The sequence below is a fragment of the Opisthorchis viverrini genome, assembly GCF_000715545.1.
Source record: "Opisthorchis viverrini unplaced genomic scaffold opera_v5_138, whole genome shotgun sequence".
Taxonomy (NCBI): domain Eukaryota; kingdom Metazoa; phylum Platyhelminthes; class Trematoda; order Opisthorchiida; family Opisthorchiidae; genus Opisthorchis; species Opisthorchis viverrini.
In genome coordinates, this window is record NW_008751794.1 from 22,867 (window position 1) to 46,023 (window position 23,157).

General features: G+C 45.3%; 1 protein-coding gene across 1 annotated transcript; it reads left to right on the forward strand.

Moving 5' to 3' along the window:
* Nucleotides 1–5,672: 5,672 nt before the first annotated feature.
* On the forward strand, nucleotides 5,673–18,419 carry T265_06567 (hypothetical protein; the record flags this gene model as incomplete). The annotated part of the gene is made up of 8 exons (XM_009171870.1): nucleotides 5,673–5,758; nucleotides 6,168–6,271; nucleotides 11,316–11,564; nucleotides 11,603–12,147; nucleotides 12,196–12,429; nucleotides 16,554–16,658; nucleotides 18,116–18,245; nucleotides 18,295–18,419. 8 exons carry the CDS (start codon nucleotides 5,673–5,675, stop codon nucleotides 18,417–18,419), a joined length of 1,578 nt encoding a protein of 525 aa, XP_009170134.1.
* Between the last annotated feature and the right edge of the window lie 4,738 nt (nucleotides 18,420–23,157).

Sequence of the window (23,157 nt, forward strand, 5' to 3'; positions counted from 1 at the left end):
GATTACTCTACGAGCTCTGTCTAGTGGGTGGTGCTGTCGGTTAAACTCTAACTGACAAAAACCAAACAAAAGTCAGCTTTTCCTCACTACCATGGCACATTGTACACCGATGTATTTACATCGAATCCACATGATGATTTGCTCCACAGTTCACTAAACACACACACAACATCGCGGTACGCTTCTGCTAGACATGGTAGCTCACACCAACGTTCAGGCACCGTTTAGCCATAGTGCACTCGCACTGAGCATCACTTTGCCGTCCCCACTGTCACATTGGCAACTGTCATTTCACTGCCTCCTCCGCGACTTGCCTCTACCAGCGACTGTTTGCTGTCTGCTTGTCCAAATTGATTGAGCTGTTTTTACTGGCCTTGCTTTCCCCCGACCGAAAAAAAATGGTAACTGGAGTAGTCTATTAATGCACAAAACCGCACTTTGACTGCTTGGATGGTTTTCCACCTTGCAGATCTGGTAGCATGCACGAGGGATGAAAACCTCGTGTGGTGGATGGGTACGCCCTGCAGAGAGGGTCGCTCTGTTACGTTGCACCATGGTGCGTTCGTATATCCACCACCCCTCCAGTAGCACGGGTGCATCGCCCATCGCCGGTGGTTCTGAGCCTGGCCTTTAAATTCGGGAAATAAAAAAAAGAGCACTGCTGTTTTCTGATTGTTACTGCTGGTGTTGGCCTCGCCTCGGTTGAGCTATTTGGCAATGCCATAAACAATAACAAAAACTGGCCTTTTCGCCTGTCCAAAAGTATTCAATAAAAAATCAATATACCTGGGATAGCCAGAAGAAACTCTGCGATGCCCATGGCCTACGTCGACGTGCGTTGCTGTAGCTGCCTTCGTCAATATCGAGGCTACACCGCACCAAAACCTACCTCGTCAGCCAAACAAAAAGACAAACCAAATTTGCCGCTCCCAGGAGTGGACACGTACAACACATATAAACATATAGTTATACTCCCGACTCTCTACTATCAACATCCGAGGATAGCACCAAAAATCTTCTTCGTCACGCACCACTCACTGATTAAAGCTGATAGTAGTGCTTCGGGGACTGGGGACCTTCTCCCTCGCATCCACCTTCCTCCCTAGATCGTCCTAGTATCGTCCTTCTCACTAACAACCTCCAGGAATTTACACCCCCCCCCAGTCGTTACGGGTTTGGCTAACCCGCACCACACCGCCTCTTAGCCCACAGGCAGCAAAATGTCCTGTCTCAGGTAGTATAGTTATATTGGCAACCTTGGCTTGACTCTGATGACTACAATACTGAGCACAGATTCGTCCTTATCCCGTCTTCTTTCATCACCTGATGTTCTTCCATAACTGTGGTAGACGTTCATTTATTCCCTATTAAAGTACTCTATCCTGTCTGATAACCCCTATAACCCTCCCGACCTTATGATCTCATCTCATTTCATCCTCTCCCCAAGCTTCGACTCGTGGTAATGCGCGCTGTGGACGATCTGTTTGGCTGTTGTCAACTCCACCCGATTTGTGCATCACGAAGGAAGGGATCCCGACCTGGAAATAAAAGGGAAAGCAACAACAACAAGACTGCACATCTCACCCTAACAACCTAAATCACGACGTCCATCACGAAGCTGTCCAGAAACCGAAGTACTTCAGTGCAGCGATGGTACGGCGCTGGAATACCCGGTTTGATAGCGTACCCGCAATTGTTCCCCTTACTTTGTCCAGGCCCTCTCGCTCACTGGTTCCCATACCGACAACCACAATCAACCTTCATTTGTCCCCGGCCACCACCGGAAGGCGTTCGTTGCAATCTGCCGAACCTTCCGCCAGATGCAAAGATCTCGAAGGCTTTTATTCGAACTCCTCACCAAATCAGTCAATTGTTGCTCATTTTGCGTGAACTCGTTTCCCAAGTAACTTTTACACCCGACCCTGCTTCATCTGCAACACTAGCGGGTGGCATAAGCTTCACTACACACTGTAATTCTGCGTTTCCTGCTACCATTTGTCCGTACTACATTTAACCACACTACACCATCACCACACAGCTTTCCGTGGCCATCCGCCACACAGCCCAAGGCCACGAAGCCCTAGTGACGGTTCCGGGCTTTACTTCAAACCGGCCTGCCATGTCGTGGCAGCTCTGCTGTCTCTCCATATCCATTATTCCGGCCCTACACTTCCTGTAGTTTGAAGTTTTGTTTTTGTTACGTTCCAGTCAGGAAGCTCTTTGTTATGCCCTCACTTGCATTGTTTTCTTTGCTCGCCACTTTTAAACCCTAACGTTCAGATCTCGTGCAATCTGATATATTCTCCATAGGACATAAAGAGACCTTGTAATTTTGGATCCGTACCCATGCCACCTCAGATGTGATAAACTTTTTCCCAATAATCACAACCCCCACCAATCACGCCTTTATTCTGACTGTAATACTATGATCATGCCCGACGGTATGCTACCCACTAGTTGGGGATAAATATTATTATTATTAATGTGAATGTAAGAAAAATTTTCATTACTCCCCAAAGCACTTTTCATGGGCGTGCAGTCTTTGAAAATGCTACTTACAGTCTAAGGAAGGGCATTCGAATTTGTGAAGCGTTGTATGTACGCTCCAAGTTGTCTTAGTAATGATTGTAGTGTGAAGGGTGAGGTCAATGCGCAAAGCTGCAAGGCTCGGGGCGCGATTGCAACACCTACTGCGTCATAGCGATAAATCCTTTAATATCAAGAAACGTTTGTGCCACACTGCAGTACGAGCTGACGCGTGAACGGCGCAACCCTCAGTGAGCGTGTTCAGCGAACTGCTTCAAAAATGGTTATGGGGCTCAAATCCGCGGACTACGAAACACATCTCGCGATGTTCGACCTCTGTCCCCTGGAGTATCGTTTCCTCCGGAAGGATCAAACTCTTACTTATACCCCGGTCGAACAAGGTCTGGTTAGCAGTTTTTTCACCGTTCACCCATCGAACACACGGTGAAATAATAAGATTTTCAGGCTCAGAGCGCACACTCTTATCAGGCAAATTTTTCACATTTCGGGTGGTGGCTTTGTGGAATAACCTTTTCCCCTTGGTTGTCCACCCTAAATCTAGAACTCAGTTCGAAGAGCTGTTTGACACCTATTTATGCGAGCCCTCGCGCTCAATATTTTCAAGGGTTCGAGTAGTTTTAAAGATTTAGGACAAGAAGCTTGACATCTTGACCGCCATGTCTCAGGAAACGGGGTGGTGTGCCCTCGCTCTCGGCGTGATGGAGTCCTTAAGCGTTTGAAGAAGACATGATAAATCAGCCAGGGGAATTGTTTATTTGCTAAGAGACGAGCGGGCACTCTTGTGGAGATGCGAAACATGTGAGAGGAAATGTGGGCTTGAGTAATGGAGGAAGGCGTAAGAAGCAGTTATCAAAATTGGCGTTCTGGTGGTCGGCTATTCGGACAGGAGCTGTGGTAGAACTACCGTCGGTGGAACACGGACAAGTGCCTAAGTGACTGGGGGTTCAATCCTCATGGAATGGGCCGCTGGGTTATTTACAGCAAGAAGGACCTCGGAAGTGGTGCTGTCTCTACGGCATTCGAGGGATGCCGGTCAGCTGATAACATACGACGAAGAGAATTACTGAGAAATCCCGAGATTTCCGATATTGGTGAGATTTGTTTTGGATGGATCCAAGATGTAAAACCGACTTGTCACGTGAAACGAGCAGCCGGATGGCGATGTCAACCAAAGACAGTTCGTTTCCTCCCGAAAATATTGCTTGTTTTCTGTGCCGTTATCTCTCTATACAGCCATCTCCCACTGATTCATTTCCCCTACCTGTACATAGTTTGATACACACTTGCTGTTCCTTTCAGAAGTCCCCGCTGCCTCACTGACCATTTTCTGCTCCTGTTGATTGCGCTATTGTCGATTGTACGTTTTGCCTAATTCACGACGTTCATTAACCCGTCTGTTTGTGGAACCAGTTCACGACAGCTCCCAGTACATCATCTGCTGCCCTCGTCCGTCTGTTCCTATCGTTTACTGGATACAAAGCGCGTATAAACCGATGACCGCAATCGCCTTTCCCGGATCTTACACTGGTGTGGTTGCGGGTTTGGCACGTCGAAGACCCCATAGTTATGGCGAACTTAACTAACGCTTATTTGTAGTGCCGGCTTATCTCGCAAATCACCATTGGTTTACCGTTGGTGTGATGAAGTTTAGAACGCGAACCTGATAGTTGATATGTGGAATGACCTGCATTCAACATTAGCCTGATCGCATCCAGGGCCACATTCAAATCAATTTAATTTTTTTATGGGTCATGCTTTACGCCGGCAGGAATTCTGCTCAGCGCTGAGAACATCGCGGATTTTAGGGGCATGGACAACAGGGATCAGAGTTTCCGTCCAAGCTACCAGGGTTGGGTTTGTTCGTGTCATCCAGCTGCTTCTATGTACCTGAAAGACAAGTTTTCAGCTCGGAGACAGGAGGCATCACAGCGCGAACACTTACGTAATAAAGCGTCCATAGGTGCCTGGAGCTGGGGCTTGAATTCAATTTCTCACCTTTCAGAGGCACCGGATCGAGCCATAGACAGCCCGTTGGTCCACAGGCTCGAGTGTTGTTGCATTTAATGAGAGATTCTTCTTTGGATTACGGAGTTTGTATCGGATAGAACGTTCGGAGTGAAATTAGACTTCACCTGCTCTTCTTCGACGCAGGTCTCCTTCAAGGTTCCGTTTCAGACAGTTCTGTTTTTTATCCACGTTAGCGATTTTACAGGTGTTCTTCCAAGTCCATGTTATTTTTTGTAAATGTCCTTAAATCCGGTGCCAGGAAACCTCAAATGGATGTAGGCGCTACAAAGAAGTGGACCTTGGCCTGGTACCTTCCATTGAATGATCAAAATACTGTCCATACGTCAGTCGGAATAGACTCGGCGAACACCTTTGTTGTGCGTTGTCAGAATAGACCGAGAGACATTACGCCTATGCTTTCAGGTTAATCGTATCAACTGAACGACAATAAAAAACCGACCCGGGAAACTTAGTCGAAAACCTCGATCCCATGCATCAATTCGTGAAAAGGGATTAAGTTACTTGGCTCCCCTCAATCCTTTTCCTCCCAATTCATCATGGAAAATCGGTCAAAGGACAGCGGCTGTTCCGCGGCTGATTTAGCATACATTCCCGCGTATTACTTGCACGGACTTTGAGATACTGTAGGGGCTTACGTTAGGCCTGTTCTTCAACACACCGGCTAAGTTGTCTATTCAGGATGCAGGAAAGACGTCATTCTCATTGAGTGGGTCCAAGGTGTTTCTGGTAAAGGCGTGCCAGCCTTAAATCCGCTAACCAAGAAACACGTCTTGTTGTACATGACCTACTTGTCACGTATTATCATCGCCACCAGGAGGCCCAATACTTGCGATCCGTTTGAATAAGACATGGTCAATAGGTTTTCCAGCGGTGATCCAACTAGGACATGGCGGGAACATGGCAAGAATACTTCCAGGAACGCAGCGCATAGGTTTACTGAGCGACAAGTTTCCTACTTTCGGAGAGTCGAAGCTTAGAACGATTCTCCTCTGGTGGTGGCTCACACTGCATCTAGTTATTAATTCAAAGCACATTTTGACAACATTTCACGCGCCCCCACCCCGCTGTCTAGATTATTCCCTCCTACCGACAAGTTAATGAGAAGTGGTTCGTCATTTTTTGCTTGTGCCTTTCATATGACTAAAACCCAATCCCGAAGCTTGGGTGAAAACTTCTATCGTAGGTAATGATATGTGAACCCATAGATTTGTGAAAACCGTCAGAGGAGGGTTACTGCGTTGTTGCCCAATAAAAGTGTGTTCTCTGAGTCTGGAAATCTTCCTAGGTAGCACGGTCACACCCTTTCCTTGTCTCTGCCTCCTGGATGAACGGAATTCGCCAAAGGACAAGAAGCATCGACCGGGAAGCTTAGGAAATACCCTCGATCCTGCGGTTCAGTCAGTTAATCAATGATCCGCCGCATATTACGGTTTCATGCAAAGACCTCCATAGTTCATGGAGACACTTTGTGTGCGGGTCTATGGATAGGCTAAGGTGGGTCATTGAAAAGCAGCCTTACTGGTCCTGCGCATGTTAAGCTACTCCACCAATCAGTGCCAGGCTTCGCACCGCCCTGCTGCCTCTTCATTTAGGTCCTTTGCGGGCAACGTGTCTGTCTTCGTCATGAGTGTGAAGGCCGCGAATGCAGTTCACGCGCACGCAGTCACTCGGGATTATATATCACAGCCTCGCATTAGTGAGTTTCGCGTTCCGTATGCACCTTTCATGTTCTTTTTTATTGCACTGGCTAAATGGCGCATCTTGAAATTTCTACCGATGTTGTACGCGTTGTTTGGGAAGCCCATTTTAGCGAGTGCTGCTGAATAGTCAGGAATTAAGTTCAGAAGAGGTAGACCCTACGCGTTTCATCTGCCATGGATTAACATTCCGCGGTAGACTTTCCCGTGGAGTTTTGTCAGGGATAGTATATACTAAACTGGTTAGACTTCGGTCTTATCTCCCACGGTAAGTTTCAGGGTGTCGAGAGCCCTTGTTACAGCTTATCTCCCAGCGAATCAGCTTTAATAATCGACGGTGATATCTGACTCTTTACCTTTCGCTATTATGCTGGCTGAATCTTCGTTATATGGACTCTTAATTGCGACATTGTGAAAGAAATCCGGACATTCAGCTCATTAGCCATCGTTTCGCAACGGAGCCACAGAGCTGATGTTGAGTTCTTTTTTGAATGTTGTGCTGCCCATACTGGTGGTGAATGTCCCGAATAGCCGGCGTGGATGCGTTGTTTGTAATGACTCGGGGGAATGTTTCAAGTGGTTGTTAGCTGTGTACTTGCTGAGTAATCAGGGATCCTGCTGTTTCTGTTGTAGCTTCTTACAACAATGGGCGCGATCTTTATTCTGATCTGAATGGCAATGGAGCTGACATGGAGTCTCGCTCTTGTTTTCTAGTGCTCAGTGGAATCAATACTAACCCTTCCCTACGTTTCCGAATCAAATAATAAACCAGTTGTTGTTTCTGAGACAACTTTATAGATTTCAAAGGCCGGGTGTACTTGGCCCCCGTGTCAGAAGACGTCACATCCGGGGCCTCGTTTTCACGTCTTGGGAACGACAAGGGTCACCGCTTATGTGACTACGTGACGGCAAATAGGTTCCGGGGCAAGGTTCTGCTTGATTTACTTAGTCCGAAATTAATCGCCCAATCATAATTATAATTACAATAATAATCGTTCAAAAGTAACACTCTTGCGGTGCCTAGCTACCATGACATCCGAAGAAGCACAGGGTTGAGATTATGCTAAGTTGTCCAAACCAAGATCGGAGAAATCGGGATGCAGAGGTTGCGTTCGAATCACGGACCTTCCGTCCCGTAAGTTGGCGCCTTAACAACGGAGCAATCTTGAGCTCAATAGACCAGCTGCTTTAGGTCTCGAGCTTTGTACGTTGGAGTCTTGTTAACGGATTATTTATGACTTTCAACGGGAGCTGGGGAAGCAACTCAATAGTAGGGGGTAGATTTCAGCTACGTGAATCCATCGTGGTAGCCAAGGTCACAATACGTAAGCTATGTCCTGCTTCTGAATGGCCCGAATCCATCTAGAACCCCGAGCGCCACGGATACCTTGAGTGAACTCCGATAAAAGTGTCTCCGCATTCCCCCTTGGCTGCGGACAGGAAACAAATTAGCAAGTTGGTAAAATCATCAATCCACTTTTTCGGGTTACCTAAGTGCACATATGTGATTGCACAATGAACAAATGTGGAATGTTGATGCGTTTGAGACCTGTCGGAGAGCTTCAAAAGTATGCCCTTGAGAGGGTATTGTGAAAAAAACGTTTCCTCGAAACTGCTTCCTCGGTGGAGGCGTTTTTTCTTCAGTAAGCTTCAGAGAAAATACGACACGATGTATTGGGTCGAACAAATGGGAATAGATTAAGGTATAAATGAATGAGCTACTCACTTTTCACAGGCTATCCTGACTAGGGTATGCCGGAGGACCATCTGCCTCCCAAAGAAGTGTGTTGAGTGGGAGTGACCCTGAGGTTGTCAGCCTGTGGTGCCACGACGAAGTATGAAAACACATTAGTGGTTGATGACTCAATGACGCAGTCAATGGCGTGTACATCTCTTTTATCGCCTTGAATGTGTAGCCACCGAGTTCCCTTCCCCCCAGAACAATATATAGTGCGAACTAACTGATGCTATCGCCTTCAACGTCAGACTGTATACTCCCGCTCTGCCATTTCTGCAATCGAGGCTCTGTCAGCTGGAAGCAAAGTAGTACATGATTTATAGCTGGTAGGCTGAACTGAACCATGCCATGTGTTTTTGGCCTGTCGGTCTTGGATGCAGTGAAGTAGAACATGAATTGATGTCGTGAAGTCTCGCTACTCTGCAAAGTCGACACTTCTGTCGAGTAGTCGATCCAGTGTGTTTTGAGAGTATTACCACCTGTTTTACCGACCAACACATCAGGCAGGAACTAACTCAAAATACTGAATACGAATTTATTTTTCGCCCGTTCAGATGATTGTGGGGACAATTACATTCCTAACATGGCACACAGAACAACGATACTTCTAGATACCTCAAATGGATGGGTCTAACTGGAGTGTATCGACCAGTGTGTCAGTCGGTCTTGTCGCCAGATTTATCCCTAGAGATGTCGTCTCACGTGGTTGTGTGCAATAAATAGCCCCGTACTTCCTAGCAAGCCTAGAACGCTTATCGGCTACGAGCGCGCGGTGAATTTTTAACTGAAATTTCGTCAGTCTATGCTGAAAACCCAGAAGCATTATACACCTGTTTCATCCTTAGTGGTATTCATCAGCAAAGAACACCTTACGAAACTCCAAAGAGTCTCGAACTCGTGACCTCCCTGTTAAAAGTTTGAACACCTCACTGTCCGGCCACGAGAGACTGAGCACCGGTTTGATTAACTCGCGCCTGAACAGAATGTGGCGCCACTCATGCTTAACTCACAGAAACCGCCACGTGGTTACCTGTTAACTGTGGTTCACGGCCCGAGGAAGTTCGATACAAAGAACTTGCTTGATAAATATTCGGTGCTATAAACAGCCTTCCAATAGTACTCAAGATTGTACACAGCCTAGCAAACACAGTGCTTGACCTAGTTCGACTGTTTGATGTATTTAACCCGAATGATCAGAACAACCTTGTGGTGTTGTTCTATAATTGTACAACAAATGGTCATAGCTATGTAAACTGTGAAGCTGAAGCTAGTCGGACGTTTTAGGTTCACATCGGAACTACAACTTGCTAACTTATTTGAAATGAGCACACAGAATGTAGAGAAACCGAAAACATGCGTGCAAAAATGGTCATATATGTGCAGCATGAATAGAACGCTTCCTTATTTTGATCTGTACATTACTGCTTACAGCATTTGGATCTGCTAGAACAATTGCTGCGTCTCTTTTTACTGATCCACCCTCACCCAACAATGTATTCTACATTCTTTTGAGTTTTTGTATCAAAATTACTTCTCCATGGGTTGTCTGCATTTCATGTTGGATACAACTGAGTGACATGCCAACCATTGATCCCACAAGCCTAGCTTCTCTGTCTCATAAAGGCCATTCATATTGATGAGTGCTCTTGGACGAACCAAGTGAGAAAAACTCGTTTTCAATAATTGTGTAGCTGTTTTTCCTGAAAACAGGTCCTGTCCTGGCATTTTAATATATCATCAGCCTTTGTGTGTGCAGCATTAAGACGCGTGTCTATCTCTCATTTAGCTGGGTGTTATCTGACTGATTGTCAAATCTTGCGGTTTTGTTCTTTTTTGAAGAAGTCTGCTTAGGTTGTCCCCTTGGGTTCATACTATCGTTGATGCGAGGACAGTGGGTCGGATCTTGGTCTGCGTGCAACTTACGGGCTGAAGGACGACCCGTTTCATGTCTTGTGTAAAAAAAATCAAATACTTCGACTGTAGCACCCTTTCGATGCATAGCTGCCATGTCAAAGGAAAGAGGCACGAGGGCTAGGATACTGCCAGGTTGCCAAAGCCTAGACAGGAGCAGTCGATGTGCTGTGGTTGGGTTTGAACCACGGACCTTCCGATTCGTAAGCTAGCGCCTTATGTCGTTTCCACACTAATTTTGACCCTCACGTTGCGTTTAGCACCACGGCCGATCAGAAGACTTGTCGTTTAAGCTTCACTTGCGTGAATAAGTCTATCTTCGCCACTGCTTATTTGTGTACCATCCAAGAGACGGACATTTGTTGCGCAATGATCCATGATCGGCCGGAACCAGTGCAGATTTTCGCTGATTTACAAAGCAACATAAGCTATAATCACTGTTACGGTGTACTTAGTGGAACACCAGTTGTGGCTGGTATAAGTCTGTTTGATGACTTCGGACGCCCATGATGGATTGCTGATTAACCCATTGAGCCTCCAGCTTACAACATTGGAGCAAACGATGTCAAGCCACGTGTTTCAACAGACATGGTCAAGTTAGTATTTATGACTTAGCGGTCCAGTCACAAGCGTATTCACCGATCCACGTAACCAGTGCATCGAGACATCCAATCCTCTTCCACAAATCCACAATCCTTTATAGGTCAACAGCAGTGCAGCATTGAATATTGCTTATCAGAATGTGTTCCTTCTCCAGCAAGACTGAGTCGTCATCTGTAAGCAACGGTTTACAGTGTAGATCGGCTTATGTGCACTGATGTCCAGTTGCGCTAGTTGACCCAAAACGCAAAGTGGTGTATTGGCAAGTGGATCATGGCCAATGGTCCTAGCGGTGTTGCTAAAACACTTACTGCCTGGACAAGGCGTGTGCGACAGTGAACTTGGTTTGATATACGGCGAGTGACGGTATGATGAGAGATACAACACAAAGCGTGTTTGAGAAAGCCACAGATGGCTAGAAGGTGAGGGCATTGTCACAACAAATGACGGTGAAAGAGGGTGTACTGTTTAAAAAATGTCGAATTCAAATGAAATGAGAACTTTAACGGTACCAGGAGGTGCACTTCGAGCGAAATTTTTGGATGGATGGATTTAGGAATATTTACCGTTACAAATAAGCTGTTGATGAATGACACCGTTTGGTGTACATCACAGCTTTTTGGCACAAATTAGTGCAATTATCCCTTTCCCCCAGAAAAAGGTTTTCAAATAAAGGTATTGCCGCTGTTTCCTGAAGTGTTCGCGTTTGGGTAAAGCGTGTTTATTCCGTTCTCGGATGATGTAGGCTGACCTTATATCAAAGTCTATTTACTACCGTCCTTTTTGTTTCTCAGCCTATAGGACTGTTTCCGGTGTCAATGGTCCCTTGGTCATTTTGGGCGATGTAAAGTTTCCAAAATATGCTGAAATCGTTCGACTTACGCTTGCCGACGGTACGCAGCGTACAGGTCAAGTCTTGGAAGTCAGTGGGAAAAAGGCTGTTGTTCAGGTTTTCGAAGGTACCAGTGGTATTGATGCGAAGAACACGACGTGTGAATTCACTGGAGATATTTTGCGAACACCAGTCTCCGAGGACATGCTGGGTATGTTTGCTTTTTTACACTTTCACTCTTTTATTCAGGTCGTGTTTTTAACGGTTCCGGAAAGCCCAAAGATAAGGGACCTTCTATTCTGGCCGAAGACTACCTAGATATCCAAGGCCAGCCCATCAATCCCTCGTCAAGAATCTACCCAGAAGAAATGATCCAGACAGGCATTTCGAGTATCGACGTGATGAATTCTATTGCCCGCGGTCAAAAGATTCCCATCTTTTCCGCCTCTGGGTTGCCACATGATGAAATAGCTGCACAGATTTGTCGTCAAGCAGGTCTTGTGAAAGTCTCGAACAAGAGTGTGATGGACTCAGATGTAGAAAATTTCGCCATCGTGTTCGCTGCTATGGGCGTAAATATGGAGACAGCCAGGTTTTTCATGCAAGATTTCAAAGAAAACGGTTCAATGGAGAATGTTTGTTTATTTCTTAACTTGGCCAACGATCCTACAATCGAACGTATCATTACCCCACGGATCGCTCTAACTACTGCCGAGTATTTAGCCTATCAATGTGAAAAACACGTATTGGTTATCCTAACTGACATGAGTTCGTATGCAGAGGCGTTACGCGAGGTTTGTTCTGATTCGCATTCAAGTCACCCTCCTTATTTTGCTAAATAGGTTTCAGCAGCGCGTGAGGAGGTTCCTGGTCGACGAGGTTTTCCGGGTTACATGTACACCGATTTAGCTACCATCTACGAGCGAGCCGGTCGCGTGGAGGGTCGAAGTGGATCGATAACGCAAATTCCCATCCTAACTATGCCAAACGATGATATTACTCACCCGATTCCGGACTTGACTGGTTACATCACTGAGGGACAAATCTATGTTGATAGACAACTGCATAACCGTCAGGTGATTCCCCATTATTTTCGTGTTTGTCTACAGTCCTTAGTTATTTTCATATCCCATTGACACCTGTCTTGTCGGTAGCTTTATCAGGACATACGATGTTGGCGTCGCCAGTAGGGTACGATGGCCTATAAGACCGAGATTGGATCTTAACAATTTTATCCCAACCTCAGCTAACAAAGCAGCCTTATCGAATGTCATTTTACAGTTGCGTCGAGACAAATTGGTTGAGCAATTTTCGTATTTAGAGTGGGCCCATCTGCTCTTTGAAGTCCAGAAGAAGGATGGATAAATTCTTATGGTTATTGATCTGCGAATGTAGAGCTGCCATCAGCCGACTTACGGTAACTAGACTTTCCGGTGGCTTAGCGTTTTCCAAGTTGGATATTCGCTGTGCATATTTCCGCATACCACCTACTCCGGATTCTCGGCTTCTTACTGGCTTTCTGACACAAGTTGGCCTTTGTCAATATAAATTGCTCCTGATGGCAGTTGGCAGTGCGCCAGCTCTCTGGCAGTAGTTCCTGTTATTCGTATTGCCAGACTTGTGCTATTGTATTACTTGCACTGATAAAAGTAGAGTATTTAGTGATTCGCCTGAGAAACATATGCAGAACTCGCACTATGTAATGCTCCGACTAAGTGATATAAATCACCGGCTGTTTGTTATCAAATATTTGTCCGAGGCAACAGAAGTAGACGTGTTATTTATATTACATCAGGATACATGTCAAATGCATTTGGTGAACTACAGTTGGATACGTCAAGAACTGTGCTCATATTAGATCGGGGCCAAGCCCCACCTTTTTTCCCATAAACACTGACGAATCTGACTTTTTCGAATGAATAGGTTCCCTGGGGGTACGAAACAAGAAAATGCGTATTCAACAACGCAAACCTTGGTTGCGCCCATACACGCCTTTTCTCTGGTGATAATTATCCGATATTTATTTCAACCAATACCTCAGATGTGGGTTTATCCCAGCTGCATGCTGCTCATTCTCTACTGACTTTGCTCATTCGTGGCAGTACGGGACAAAAGCTGCTATGACGAACTCAGTGGTTCTCACAATTTTTTAATCTCAAGCGGTGAATTAACATGTTCGTAGCAGGCAGTCTGATTGCTGATGCACTTCTTAGATTTCCACTTGCGAACATCGGAGTGAATGGAGATCTGGAGGAAACGCAAATCAACTGATTCAGCCGTAACCCTTAAAAGAATACGGGAGCATGCAAAAGTCAATAGGCCACTAACAAGGTTACGCAACCACAACCAAGACTGGAACGAAAAACCACATTGAACTAGAGTCACATTAGAATTGCTGCCGTTCTGTGCAGTTTATCGCCTTAGACGGTTACATTTTGCGCAGAGAATGTTTTGTGGATCCACAAGCTCTACTTCCAACTGCAATTGAATGTGCTTCTACAGTAAGTGGTGAGATTACTACAGAAATTATGAGTAAGTGGCTTCTCTATTTGTTTGTATTTACGGTCTGTCAGAAGAGGCTATTTCCGATGACGCTCCTCAAGTCCGAAATATCAAGTGCCTTCAGTTCCTATGCAATAACGATTTCAAGCATTCTAGCGCAGTGTCATACGATCCAGCTGCTAATGGTATGATTGACTCCATACAAGCGATCCAGGTCACAGGTTAGGCATGAAAAGATTTATTGATTTCAGCTCTGGAAAGTACCGGAGAGAACCACACCGTGCAGTCACCAAAACGCTATCGGAATCAATGCTTGGAAGGTGGATTTGAACGCAAATCACCACGGCCTTCGTACTCAAAGGAAGTGTTGACCCAATAAAAAATGGACGGATGCAATCGTACGAAACAAAATATGGACGTCCGGATAAAACGTGTATGCCGAGTACGCTGGTTCGTTAAGGGATTTCCCTTGTAGCAGATGACACATTCACCGGGAAGCTATCTTTTGTATGACGATAAGAAGGCGAATGCTAGGTGATTATTTATCACATTCCAAGGTATTACAGAAGGACCATTGCCACAAGAATAAATTTCGACTGTTCTCATATTTAGTCCTGTAGTAACAGTCTATTGAACTCCATCAGATCCGTCCAGTTGCATTGGCTTGTATCAGAAGCACAGTCTGATAACCCAGCTAAAGTGTATACAATCTACTCCACATTTCTAAATAATTGGACTGCATGTCTGAAGCTCAGTAATAAGTTCATTGTTTCTATGACTTCAGATGTTCCAGTGGCAATGTAGTCGAATAAAAGGGATTCTGTTCGAATTAAGGGTAACATGCGATATACATATCCGATCCATCCTCGACGAGCCGGCAAGCATCGGACAGTTTTAGCCAACTAGATGCAATGTTACAATGAAGACAATTGTTAGACTCAATGAATGAACTCTAAGAGAGGGTTTGACACGGTAAAACTAAGATAAAATAACACGGCACGTGCGACATTTCTGCACCACTTGACTAAGTTATAAAACTTGTTCATAGTAACACCTCCTGGTACGGAGACTACCCGCAAAAACTTGTTCCTGGCTGGGGGAGTTGCAATTAGCCTCGTCCGAAGTAACAACCTAGTGGGCCTTAATTAGTTCTTGCAGAACGTTTTTATCCGTCTGCATGTCCAATTACCCTGTCCTTATATGAGCCCACTTGAACTGAGTGGCATTTGTGGACAGAATAAAGACTACACAACCGAGTTGTGATGCTGTGTTAAAAGCGTTACCTGGAGGGGACAGAGCTCGTACTACAGTGTACATAGTTTTTTGCTACGGTACGCATAGGCCTTGGGCCCGCTTTTTCATACGGTTCGTCCACTTTTCATACACATTAGTCACTGCCAGGAGCACGTTGGCTCATTGAAGCTGGTTTACATTCCGCTTTCCATGTCAGATGGTTCCCGTGTTTCCTGATTTCCATGAAAGTGTGGTCCCTGTCGGAGAGTTGTAGGGCCGAAATTCTCCACTCCACTTTGAGGGTTTCTGTGTTCTTCCTAGCAGTTCCATGGCAAAAGTCGCGGAACCCGAGAAGCATGTTCCCTTTAAGGAGTGTTCTTCATTTGGGCGAGATGGCCCATCGGTCAGAGTATGAGTTTACTAACTGGAAGGTCCGTGGTTCGAATCCAACCCCTGCTTCTCAACTTCACCTGTCTAGGCTCGGACGGTTTGGCAGTATCCCGGCCCTCGTGCTTCCTTCTGGTGGCATGGCAGTCAGGCACCGAAAGGGTTCTGCAGCTGGACGATTTTCTCCATTCAGAGCGATTCCTGGGAGCTCGCCCTATCCAAACTAGAGTTTTGCGTATTGTGAAATGCCTTTTGAGGTGTGGAAACTTGAAGTAGTTTGCAATCCTGGATGGACGCACTGTTATACTTGGTCCCGATTTATGAGCTTCACCCATCGAACTATTAGTCTCTTCCGATGTTGGGATTTCTAAAGAAGTAAGCAAAAAGCCAAAGATCCCTTTACTTTTCTTCAAATCCAGCCCTTCTTGGCACGACGTGACAGTATTCTTAACGTGAAGTCCAGAACTTTTATGGTAGTATGTATGGCACTGTCTTTTGGTTGTCTGCTGGATACAAAAGCGGACACTTGTCTTGGATGATGCTTGTGTCCCCGGTATTCTGCATGTCCGTGCACGAATTCACAGCGCTGGAGTGCGACGAGTACGTTTTAATGACGGTGTTTTTTTGGAGAGCTTAGTGGACTGCACTAGCTACTTTGGCTCTGTCTATCGGGAACAATGGGTGTATGTTGTACTGAAAGCTCGGTGGCTCAGAGTATCAGAGACCCATATAGTCAACGGCTTAAATGACTCCCTGGTGTAGCGACCTCACGCAGTCATTTGAACTGTTGCATTCACATCGATGGCGCACTTTTCACTTTTTTCTGCGTTGTTGACTTAATGATATGTCGTTTCATCAACTATCCACAGTCAGGTGCTGTGGCCATCCAGATTACAAAGCTCCTGTACTTAACCCGCAATCAAAGAACGGCAGCTGAAAGTAACTTGTGCATGCATTCATTATAATGTCCGAACAATGATCTACTGCCCCAGTCTGCCGTTCCTAAATACAAGATTGACTTTTTGTCTAATCTTCCACTTATGCATTTAAATGCTCCACTCTGTCTCTGTTGTTTCAGATCTATCCTCCGATCAACGTTCTGCCTTCCTTGTCTCGGTTGATGAAGTCAGCCATTGGCGAAAACATGACTCGTGAGGATCATTCGGATGTGTCTAACCAACTGGTACGTTTTCCTCTAAGAACTTATCTCATGGTGTGTAAGGATAATGGTTGACTATGGTGGTCCACGTTTCTCACACTTCCCACGCTATGCCATCAGGTTTCTCGTCATTATCAATCTATTATGAGCAAGCCGCCGCCGGTACTACGAACGTATGTCAGTATATGATTGCTCTTTCCCAATATTTTCTTTACCTCACACTGAGTAATTTGCCGTGTAAGAATCTCAGGTTATATGTCGGTCAGTTCACTACCTGTTCCCCCCCTCCGAAATGTGCTTGGACTGGACTCTTGGTTTACCAAATAGGATATGGTTCATTGATTACTCATCTACTCAGTTAAAAAGTGTTTTTGATGATGGATAACCTTACTGTATACCGGACGTCAGCTTGAGGGTTTAGGCCTTCTCTGTATCAACGTTGATATGGGTTCTTGAGCTTTGGTGGTTAGCCCTGATTGGAATTGGCGATTTGTCCCGGTATATTATTAAATTTGAAAGTGAATCTAGGAGCCGACTCAAAACTCGCCGAAAGTCAGTGAAATATGTCGTAACTGTTTGCAGGTAATAGGCCTTCTAACTCCATCGCAGCGTGTATATTTGATCACCATATTTCCTATCCTTTTTGAGATCTCCGTGAGTTGGACAAGCATTTCCACTGCGACAGGTAATGAGCTCTAATATGGAATATCGGAAGTAACTGATGTAGTTCTGCCATTTTGGAGCAGGATGGCTTTCATGAATGCTTCTGATGGAGTGTTGCCCCTCCTCCCGGGGACTAAGATTTCTGAATACTTGGACCTGCTCCATGCATAAATGTGCAACGATTTCGTCACCCTGAAATGTCCTGTTCATCTCACTATTTTTTCCCTATGCTCCATTTTCGGTTCCCCATTCTTTATGAAGTCCACTGTTGACATTTTGCATGCCGAATAATGCGAAGCACTTTACACCGTTTGTAATCATTTCTTAGGTTTTAGACCTTGTCCCACAAAATATTACCCATGATATTTCCCAGCGCAGCTGGTAGCTTGACGATGTAACTGTTACATAGATTCAGTCTAAACCGCATCACCTTTCCGTTTTGTTTGTAATCAGAGTTTCGGTCTATCATTCCCAGTATTCTGTCTTTTATCTATAATCGTGCATTCTACACAGGACCATATGTAAGAGTAATTCCATTTTATCAGTTGTATGAGAGGATAGCTGTTTCGTACGCAATGAGTAAATCACGCTCGTTTTTTTTCAAAATGCCCTCTAACTAATAAATGGTCTGTTTAGTCCGTTGGAGAACGTTTGAAACCTATGGAGGAGTAATCATTCTGGAAAAGTTTGGTAAATCTGGCTGTCTGTAAAACTTTTCTGCAAAGAACACTTGATATCCTTCTGCTCTATTCATACCTAGTAATTTCATCCTGACAACTTATGGCGATTGATTTCTTTGATGTTTCCACTCGTTTCAGTACGCTTGCTATGCCATTGGTAAAGATGTCCAGTCTATGAAAGCTGTCGTTGGTGAAGAGGCTCTGAGTCCTGAGGATTTATTGTACCTGGAATTCCTAACAAAGTTTGAGAAAAACTTTATTACTCAAGGTACGTAGTATACTTGTGCCCCGTGTGGTCATAATCTGCTTTCTCTTAGGTGCATATGAGAACCGCAGTGTTTTCGATTCTCTCGACATCGGCTGGGAACTTTTGCGTATTTTCCCTAAAGAGTTGCTCAAGCGCATACCAGAAAAGATCCTTGACAAATACTACCCACGCTAAGTCTCGGTGGATGGATGTTTCTCCTCCCTCTGTCTCTCAACGTTTATTTATCCTCGTCTGTTGTTTACTGCAACGTGATTATCATCTTATGGTTTCGGTATATGCACTGGCCGCCCGCTGATCCCTTTATTCTCATCATTTGTTATCTCTTGCAATTGCCCTCCTCGTAGTTTTCGGACTTCCGATTCATTCCACAACATTTATCTTGGCGTTCCGCATGGACGATGTGCTTCACTGCACGCACGGCACATCGTACGGGATTTCTAGCCTATTTCATATTATCCGGTATTCGATCTTACCAGCCTTGGACCACTGAATGCATAATATGACTTTGATCGATTTCGTTCTTGTATTTTTACCACCGTCGGGCTGTCGCTCACTTCCGGTTAATTTTTACTGTATTGTATCCCTTTTTGAAATAGGTTCCACCGGCAGAAACACTATAACTGATTACGTAAAGAAAATTAGGGCAGTGATGCTAACAAAAGTCGTATGGAGTTAAAGGTGAAATGGATCAGTGTAGTGCACCCACCCGTGGTGTTTTCAAATTACTCAACAAGCGCACCTTTGGGTGTTGATGAACTAATTGCTATGATTTCGAGTTTGTTCCATCTTTACTTCACATTAACTGGTTGTGATCCTTAAAAGGATAGTATTTATAAGGTCGATACTTTGACAAACCCTACGGGTTTTGTTCCCTTGTGGCTGATAACTAAGTATCTGATAACTAAGCATCAAATTGCACTACACCTAAATCATGGGCTTTAGAAGGGTAAAACTGATAGGCATTTGTTGCAGACTTTTCTTCAACCGTATGACCGTATCATATCAATAAAAGTATCTGAATATTTCGAATCCCCATTCCAACTGAAATATGAGGTTACCCTTGTGAGGCACATTCGGTTGAATACTATCCTAAACATAGCATCCATCTGAGTCCTTCGTTAACACCATCCTAGGTTTGTGTAGACTGCACAAATTTGAAGCCTGCTGTGGAGCAAACAGGCAAACTTTGTCCTCTTCTGACGCTTTGTGTAGTAACTTCTAACCGGAAGGTGCGAGGTTGAATCTCGTCAGTCATTGGGTTTCTTAGGTTTTAGGACAACCCACACGTGAAACTCCCCTGCCGCATTTTCTGCTGTTCGTCACTGACGTGTTCCTCATTTTCTAGATCACTCAGTGTTCGTCCTCCGAGCACATAGACAGATGCACCAACTGCTACCCGTGCTTCTTATTAGCATTTTGACGCAATTCCTGTAGGAGGGTTAGTAAAAGTTTATAAGTATCTTTTAAGTCTGTTTTCGACAAAACAGTCTTTCAGGAAGGAGGCCGGTAGCAGTCCGTGCCCTCGATACGGGAATCCTGGGCTTCTAATGCAATCATAAAAGATGGTTATTTGTATTGCAGTTCGTTACACGATGACCTTTTTATTCGAAGCACATCCTCAGGCTGAAGAATTCCATTTCACCTCAGCGACCATTCAAACAGTAGACATATCGTCCTTTACCCGTCATGTTTGAATCCCTTTCGAGATGGCATTCCGGATCTGACAGGTGATGTACTGAATTCATGTTGACGATTATAAACGTCTGCATTCTTTACTAATGAGCAAGTTAACCGCTCCTGTGTCAAGTTAGTAGAATGGAGTTTCCGGAAAGATCACAATAAAACTTATAGTTCATACGGCACCTTTTTGAAGGTGTTTGTTGGTGTGCACTGTTAGTCGTTTATAGTTGACTGCTGAAAAATGACAAGTTTCCTTTCATTCGTGTGGCTACGTGGTTGATGTTGTGACCTGACACGATTTATTTACAGGCACTATAAAATCTGATTGTCGCTTGTGTATTGTGACGACCGCAGAAGGGGGATCTGCTTTGCCTACAGTCTTATTGTGTGATGCAGACCCAGAGACAGCTGAAATTACTGTTCGAACCCGAACCAGGCGTCTCAAAAGCTCCTGTCTGGGACCGGGAAACCTGGCAGTATCCCAACTCTCGTGATTCCTTCGAGTGGCATGAAAGAGACGTACCGAAAGGGTGTCACAATTGAACGCTTAGTATTACTATTTCATTGTCGCACAATGCACCATTATTAGAGGTCGCAATATCAGCGTTGACACTGATGCTTTACTGCCGTACAACCATAAAGTTTATCATATTTTAAGCCTCATAGTAAAAAGAAGAAGGCGTAGAAAGGGTTACGGGGACCCCCCTCTGGGAGGTCGATTGCACCGGCAACAACCATACTCTTTTTGTCTCTTTCACACCCTATGACCAAGTTGTACGTTGTCCATCCCACTGTTTGCGCCATTCTGAAGGAGGCACGCAGAACAACACTCGTCTCAACAGACGGTGTTTCGGCATGTGTTGCTGGGTCATCACAGTTGATGGTGCTGGATTTTTCCACTACTGAAATATCCACCGCACGACCAGATACCCGTTTTCTAATCACCTCTCTACGAATTCGTTGATTCCACCCAACACCAGCAACGCTTTTGAGGTACCGCTGGTAAAGAACCTGAGGATGCCTCACATCACCTATCCGCGGAGGCCATGCTTCGCGACCATACAACAATACAGCCCTTACTGTAGCCCGGCCCATGCAACCCTTAAGACCCAGTGATGTACCGTTTTGAGACAATAAGTAACACAAGTTAGCAAACGTGATTCGAGCCTTAGAGATTCGTGCACTAAATCAGACACTCGTCAGGGTTGCCACGAATACGACGTATGTACAATCCTCCAGTGATTCACTTTGGATCGCCAGTGTTACGTTCAAAGACTGCTCGTTCTGAAGTATAAGTGCAAGGCGCATTTCAAAGATGGTACGATGGTGGTAAGTTTACTCAACAGGCTTGTGCCTCACCTTCGACTTCGAAGATGAGTACCATATTGTTTGGGTACTGCAGGTTGACAGCGTTGTCGCGATCAGTAACTTGATGCTCACCAGGAAAGTTTTCGAACGCTGCCGTAAGACAACTAAGGATCAAGAACGCCGGGGGCTTTGTTACAACGTGAGTGAAATTGCCACTGTGGTTACCGTATTCACTACGAGTACTATTATCGACTCACCGCGGTAATCTGAGACGGTATCTTTCTTCCAGACAAACCCAAGTAAGCTAGACGGACGCTGGCTCAGGAATTCACCGCCATCCATGAACAGAGCAGGTTGAAGGTCGTCAGGACCAGAAGCACGGTGACGCCTGAGTAGAGACATGCACTCAGACAATTCTGAGGCCGAAGGGGGCTCCATATCCACAGCCCACCTTTCTGTTGAAGGTCGCCATTTTGGACTGGAGATATCCAGTGGTCAACCAATCAACTCTTTAAAGTACTGTACCCGACAGTCCAAATGTCCTTTGCTGGATATCAGAGTCGTGTGGTCGATGATAGGTTCACTAACAAGAGGCTTCGAAGAACCGGTCGTGTGAATCAAATGGGACAGCCTGTGGGCCTTTCCAGAATTTTTTGCTTCCCCCATTTCTTCGGCCTTCGGGTCCGCCAGGCTTCTCGGGCTGCACGGACACTCAGTTTCACCTGCTATCGGATGATTTATCGACCTGGAAATATCTGTCACCGGGCCTCCAACGAAGCCACGGTTCTGTCAGAGATCCAGGTTTTTGGATTAGGTTGCCTGTGTCGTACTGAAGAGAGAAAAGTCTCGGCTATGTGTGGTACTTTGGATATCTGTTCCTATTGTCCGTTATTATCCGAAGTCGGACCATCCGGTATCATTTGAGGAACCGGTTTTTGTGGGTTCGTTTGATTTCTGGGCCCATCGGCTTCCCAGTAGCTAAGCGAGATGTGTGTATTTTGTGTAAACCTGAAAAACAACAGCGGACAAGTGCGTGGTCGGATTCCACGCTAGTACTCCATTGTTAGCTGCAGGAACTGATCAACCGTCGCTACCGGTAGCTGACGGCACACATCTGAAGCAAACGCTCTGCGTTGTTCACGCTTCTGGGATGCAACCCAACACGACCACCCAATCGGGCCTCATCATCATCATCGACAGCATAACATCAGTGTTCAACACCGATGCTTCACTGCCGTACAACCATGATTTGTTTGAAAGCCTTATTGTAGAGAAAATAATAAAGGTGCTAGCTTATCACGATCATTCCGATGTGCCTGCATCTCCAGACGCTCGAAACTACAATGATATCTGAGCTTTTAGCTCGTTGTAGAAGAGTGTCACAGAGCGTCATGGAAACTGTCTCTGACAGATTCAGAGCTACAGTCCGTTGGAGCGTAAGCAGGGAGTGATCCATCACTTCCTCGAGATGTTGCTACAGTCGTTGCTACGCAAAATATCCAGTGACGGCAATTGACGGCTATCCAGTCAAGTAGAGTCGCTTCTGTTCGATCGCTCAATACAATACCTACGCCGGCATATCCAGCTGCAGCGACTTCCACGTCACCAAAGGTGCGCAGCCGGAACCTGGAAGACAGCGAGGGAACAGTCAGTTCGATTTCAGTACTTGCCTGCTATATCATAGTTTCCGACAGACAGCATACATAATGCAACGGCGTTTACTTTCCGCAAGTGATGTAACTCTCAGTGTGCCGCATAAGAAACTACAAACCTTATCATTCACGCGAAAAATTTATCTTCGGCAACCAAATTATCCACCCAAGAACATTATAAGGATTACGCGCGTTTTCAGCATGATTGCTTTTAGTTGGTGAGATGGGGTGATTCTTGGGTAATGGGTCCTGGGTGCTATTGTAGCTTACCG